The 4,865-nt window shown below is 40.9% G+C and overlaps 1 protein-coding gene across 4 annotated transcripts; it reads right to left on the bottom strand.

Annotated features, from left to right (window-relative positions):
• Positions 1-800: 800 nt before the first annotated feature.
• On the bottom strand, positions 801-3,378 carry LOC147683785 (uncharacterized). 4 transcript variants are annotated; one of them, XM_086944151.1, is made up of 5 exons: positions 2,488-3,378; positions 2,246-2,415; positions 1,748-1,993; positions 1,304-1,579; positions 801-1,219 (listed from the first exon to the last, which is right to left on the bottom strand). In XM_086944151.1, the coding sequence occupies exons 1-5, from the start codon at positions 2,764-2,766 to the stop codon at positions 832-834; spliced, it is 1,359 nt and encodes a 452-aa protein (XP_086800277.1). In that variant the 5' UTR covers positions 2,767-3,378; the 3' UTR covers positions 801-831. The 4 variants fall into 4 exon arrangements, with proteins under 4 accessions (XP_086800277.1, XP_086800276.1, XP_086800275.1 ...); XM_086944150.1 differs by having other exon boundaries at positions 801-1,387; positions 1,472-2,415; XM_086944149.1 differs by having other exon boundaries at positions 801-1,387; positions 1,472-3,378.
• Between the last annotated feature and the right edge of the window lie 1,487 nt (positions 3,379-4,865).

Below are 4,865 nucleotides of genomic sequence, written 5' to 3'. Positions count from 1 at the left end.
AGCCAATCAGCTTTCTGTGCGCAGGTCGCGTGGCGCGCCATAGATATATATATTTTTTTGAACCTAAATTACTCAAAATCCACGTGGCGTGGCGCTGCCATAGATATATATATTTTTTTTTAACCTAAATTACTCAAAATCCACTGGAGCACATATCTTGAGACATAGCAAAGGCACATCGGGCTACCAGTCCCTACAATTTTGCCAAGTTTGGTGGAAATCCATTCAGCCGTTCGGGCTAAAAGTGAAACCGACCGCCCTGAGGAAATTAACATGGGGAAAACACGTTTTAGGACCCCCCTTTTATCTCGGCCCCCACTTGACGAATTCCCCCCAAACTTTCAGGGAAGGAGCGGGCCATTTTCTTGGAGAAATTCGCGAAGATTCGTCCACCGGCGCCAAAGTTATTCCCAATAGAATGTTGCGGATTTCCTATGGAAAGTAGATCCTAACTATAACTACCTACTGGCGACCGCCAGTAGGTAATATATTCTCTCCACAAAGGTTGCCCCCATGGGATTGGCACACTCAGAAGGGTTTCCACACACGTACCACCAGCAGCAACAGCTCAGCCAGTACCAATCCTCACTGACCCTGCCATACGCGTTTCAAACGCCGATGCGCTCTTGTTCACTGGCTGACAAACGGCCCCAAAGAAACGTATTACATGCACGTGTATTTAATGAGTTTTCGTGAGTTCTCTGATGCTGTTTTAGTTGTGATAATCCACTAAACCTCTTCAAACATTCTCTGCAATTATATGGCTTTTATCCTGTGTGTGTTCTTTGATGGTGCTTTAGGTCTGATAATCGACTAAAGCTCTTCAGACATTCACTGCACTTGAATGTTTTTTCCTGTGTGTGTTCGCTGATGAATCCTTAATGTTGAAGATTCACTAAAACTACTTTCACATTCACTGCACTTGATTGATTTTTCCCCTGTGTGAGTTCTCTGGTGCCTTTTTAGTCTTGATAAATATATAAAGCTCTTCCCACATCTATTGCACTTGAATGGGTTTTCCCCTGTGTGCATTCTCTGATGCTGTTTTAGGGCTGACAATCGAATAAACCTCTTCTCACATTCACTGCACTGGTATTGATTTTCCCCGGTGTGTGTTTTCTGATGCTGTTTTAAGTGTGATGATTGACAAAAGCTCTTCCCACATTCACTGCACTTAAATGGTTTTTCCCCTGTGTGTCTTCGCTGATGAATCCTTAATGTTGAAGATCGACTAAAACTACTTTCACATTCACTGCACTTGAATGATTTTTCTCCTGTGTGTATTCGCTGATGAATCCTTAATGTTGCTGAATTACTAAAACTTCTTCCACATTCACTGCACTTAAATGGTTTTTCTCCTGTGTGTGTTCTCTGATGAATCCTTAATGTTGCTGAATTACTAAAACTTCTTCCACATTCACTGCACTTAAATGGTTTTTCCCCTGTGTGTGTTTGCAGATGTTTCCTCAATGTTGATGAATCACTAAAACTTCTTTCACATTCACTGCACTGGAATGGTTTTTCCCCAGTGTGTGTTCGCTGATGCTGTTTTAGGTGTGATATTTGATTAAACCTCTTCATACATTCAGTGCAATTATAAGGTTTTTCTCCTGTGTGTGTTCTCAGATGGTATTTTAGGTCTGATAATCGACTAAAGCTCTTCAAACATTCACTGCACTTGAATGGTTTTTCCCCTGTGTGTATTCGCTGATGAATCCTTAATGTTGAAGATTCACTAAAACTACTTTCACATTCACTGCACTGGAATGGTTTTCCCCCTGTGTGTGTTCTCTGATGCCGTTTTAGTCCTAATAAATATATAAAGCTCTTCCCACATTCATTGCAATTGAATGGTTTGTCCCCTGTGTGTGTTCGCAGATGTTTCCTTAATGTTGATGAATCACTAAAACTTTTTCCACATTCACTGCACTGGAATGGTTTTTCCCCTGTGTGTGTTCTCTGATGCTGTTTTAGGTGTGATATTTGATTAAACTTCTTCACACATTCAGTGCAATTATATGGTTTTTCTCCTGTATGTATTCTCAGATGGTATTTTAGGTCTGATAATCGACTAAAGCGCTTCCCACATTCACTGCACTTGAATTGTTTTTCCCCTGTGTGTATTCGCTGATGAATCCTTAATGTTGAAGATTCACTAAAACTACTTTCACATTCACTGCACTGGAATGGATTTCCCCCTGTGTGTGTTCTCTGATGCCGTTTTAGTCCTGATAAATATATAAAGCTCTTCCCACATTCATTGCAATTGAATGGTTTGTTCCCTGTGTGTGTTCGCAGATGTTTCCTTAATGTTGATGAACCACTAAAACTACTTCCACATTCACTGCACTGGAATGGTTTTTCCCCAGTGTGTATTCGCTGATGCTGTTTTAGGTGTGATAATTGATTAAACCTCTTCACACATTCAGTGCTATTATATGGTTTTCCCCCTCCGTGTGTTTGCTGATGTGTATGGAGTCCTGATACCTGGCTAAAGCTCTTCATACATTCAGTGCAATTATATGGTTTTTCCCCTGTGTGTTTTCGTTGATGTCTTTGTAGGCTTGATAACTGAATAAAGCTCTTTACACATTCAGTGCATTTGAATAGTTTTTTCCCTGTGTGTGTTTGCTGATGGGGTTTTAATATTGATGACAAACTAAAGCTCTCACTGCATGTGTCTGATACTTCTCTCTTGGTTATCGTCTCTGGGTCTGGTATATACTTGTTTACATCCATTGACTGTACTTCCTGAAGGGCCAACATGACTGATAAAGCACTTGTGTTATTCTTGCATTCCCTGTATGAGTCGTATTTTGCACGTTTGTTTTCTGATTAAAGAATAAAGTGCAATGGTCACCAACTACTTCCCAATCTCATAACGTGTGTAAGGCTTCTTCGTGGGCGATTGTGTCTTTAGACTGGATAATGGTTCTGCATGCTTGCGGGTAAAGATTCCTTGTCCTTCTGGTCGGTGCACACTGAGACAGTGCTCTGTATTTTAGACAGCAGAACCCCTATTTCTTTTAACCTTCACTTGTCTGACTCCACTCCGTTGCACTTTTCAATGGTTGCTGTGCATTGGTCTGAAACAGTTTGCAATGCACCTCTAGCACAGAATGGTGGCCTGGTATTATTTAAGGAAGCAGAGCACTGCTGTAACCACCTCATACTGACCTCATGATCAAAGCTGTTATTGGACATGTTTACACAAGAGGAGGTTTATCAGTGTTGTCTTAATTTTCTAGAGGTTATTTCTTCGTTTTGAGGCATGGAGGTGCACAGCTGAGACTCGTGGAATCACTGAATTTCTCGTGTCCCTTCTTTCAGGATGTCTTAGTTTATGTTCGGGTTCAGCTGGCTCTGACGGCACTTATGTTTTCCTGAATACTGGAACTCAATATTTCAGACTTCGTCTTTGCAGATTTACAGTGTTATCTTCCTTATTTTGAAACATTTTGTACAATCAAAGATTGTTTTCTGTTAGATGTAAAAAGATTTAAAATTACTGAAAGGGAAACATAACGGAATGTACATACACAATTTTTAATTGATTATATAAATATCTCTTGATTACCATTTTTGAAACTTATGAAGGCATATTTAACCATACACAGAAATGTACATAAAAGTTTCTTTGAATATGTCACATCTTACTTATTTCAGCAAAGGTGTTCATGAGTAAGTTAGTAAAAAAAAGGGCGCACGCATAGCACTCATACACTAGTTACAGCTTTAGGTAGATGCATATGGTCAAGGTTTTGTAAAACAAGAACAGCTTTGAGTAAGAGATGGATCAGGAAGACTCGAGACAGAAGGGTGGATATCAGGATGTTGCGCCATAAATCAAATATTACTGCTCGCAGAGATGCCTGGTTTCATCCACTGCACCCACAATATGCAGTAGAGCAGCAGTTTAATGATTGTATTTACTTTGTGGTTTTACTTCTCTCAAATATTTTTACGTTTGTCAGTATTATCCACCGGGGTGGGAGTTCCCCGAATGAACTAGGAGATTGAGCTAGGCTGCTCTGTTGTTTAGTTGCCCCACCTTTAACTTTAGAGCTTGAGATAGCACACCAGCCTGGCGGCCCACTAGTTGAGAGCTGTGGTGCATCAGCATAGCAAGAGCACAGATGGTGCGCCAAAGCCAAAGCCTGTTAGCACCCTTTCACCTCTGGATCTTGCTCAGCACCCGAAATAATCTTAAAAACATCTCTTAAGTCAAACTACTCTGTCCATATATCCTACATCTCTGCTGCCCTCCATACAAGGAAGGGTCTGTTCTTAAATGTATTCACCGGCACCTCACATGCATAGACCTGCTTTCAACATTCGTTTTCCAGCACAAAACCTGCAAACAACATTTTCTAACCATGCAGTTCCCATGGCTATTCATGGATCCCTCCTCCCACTCATGCAATTCAACATCACCTGTACAAACCACTGTGGCCACAATTAATGGAACAATACTGAGGTGCGCTCATTCTTTCCACAAGATGGAGAATGCACCAGAACAGCACACACTGCACATAAGATAAAGATAAAGTGCCTTCTGCGACTCTCACACATGCCTGGCAATGACACAGTCCCTACACAGCTTTCACAAAGGGCCACAAGCTTAGCACTGCTTTTCAAATACACACAAAATGCCATAGGCACAGCTCAACAATGTAAAATAAAATTATTTCACAGTGTGAAATGCACCGCCAAATGATCCAAAGCGTGCTGCATGCCACCAAGGTTCTTTACTATCTCAACTGCATTATGCAGCAGTAAAGTTTGCTGTCACCAAAGTGTTCTTCCTTTGAAAAAGGTTCTATGCATGTGGTATTTGTACAGCACAAACCTTACCTAAAAGAAGC

This window comes from Lissotriton vulgaris, chromosome 11 (genome assembly GCF_964263255.1).
Source record: "Lissotriton vulgaris chromosome 11, aLisVul1.2, whole genome shotgun sequence".
NCBI lineage: Eukaryota > Metazoa > Chordata > Amphibia > Caudata > Salamandridae > Lissotriton > Lissotriton vulgaris.
Note: the sequence above shows the minus strand (reverse complement) of the source record. Positions and strands in the feature narration are given on the sequence as shown.

Bases quoted from the DNA above. Each gene is read 5' to 3' on its own strand.
- LOC147683785 (XM_086944148.1), bottom strand. From the start codon at position 2,766: ATGTTGGCCCTTCAGGAAGTACAGTCAATGGATGTAAACAAGTATATA.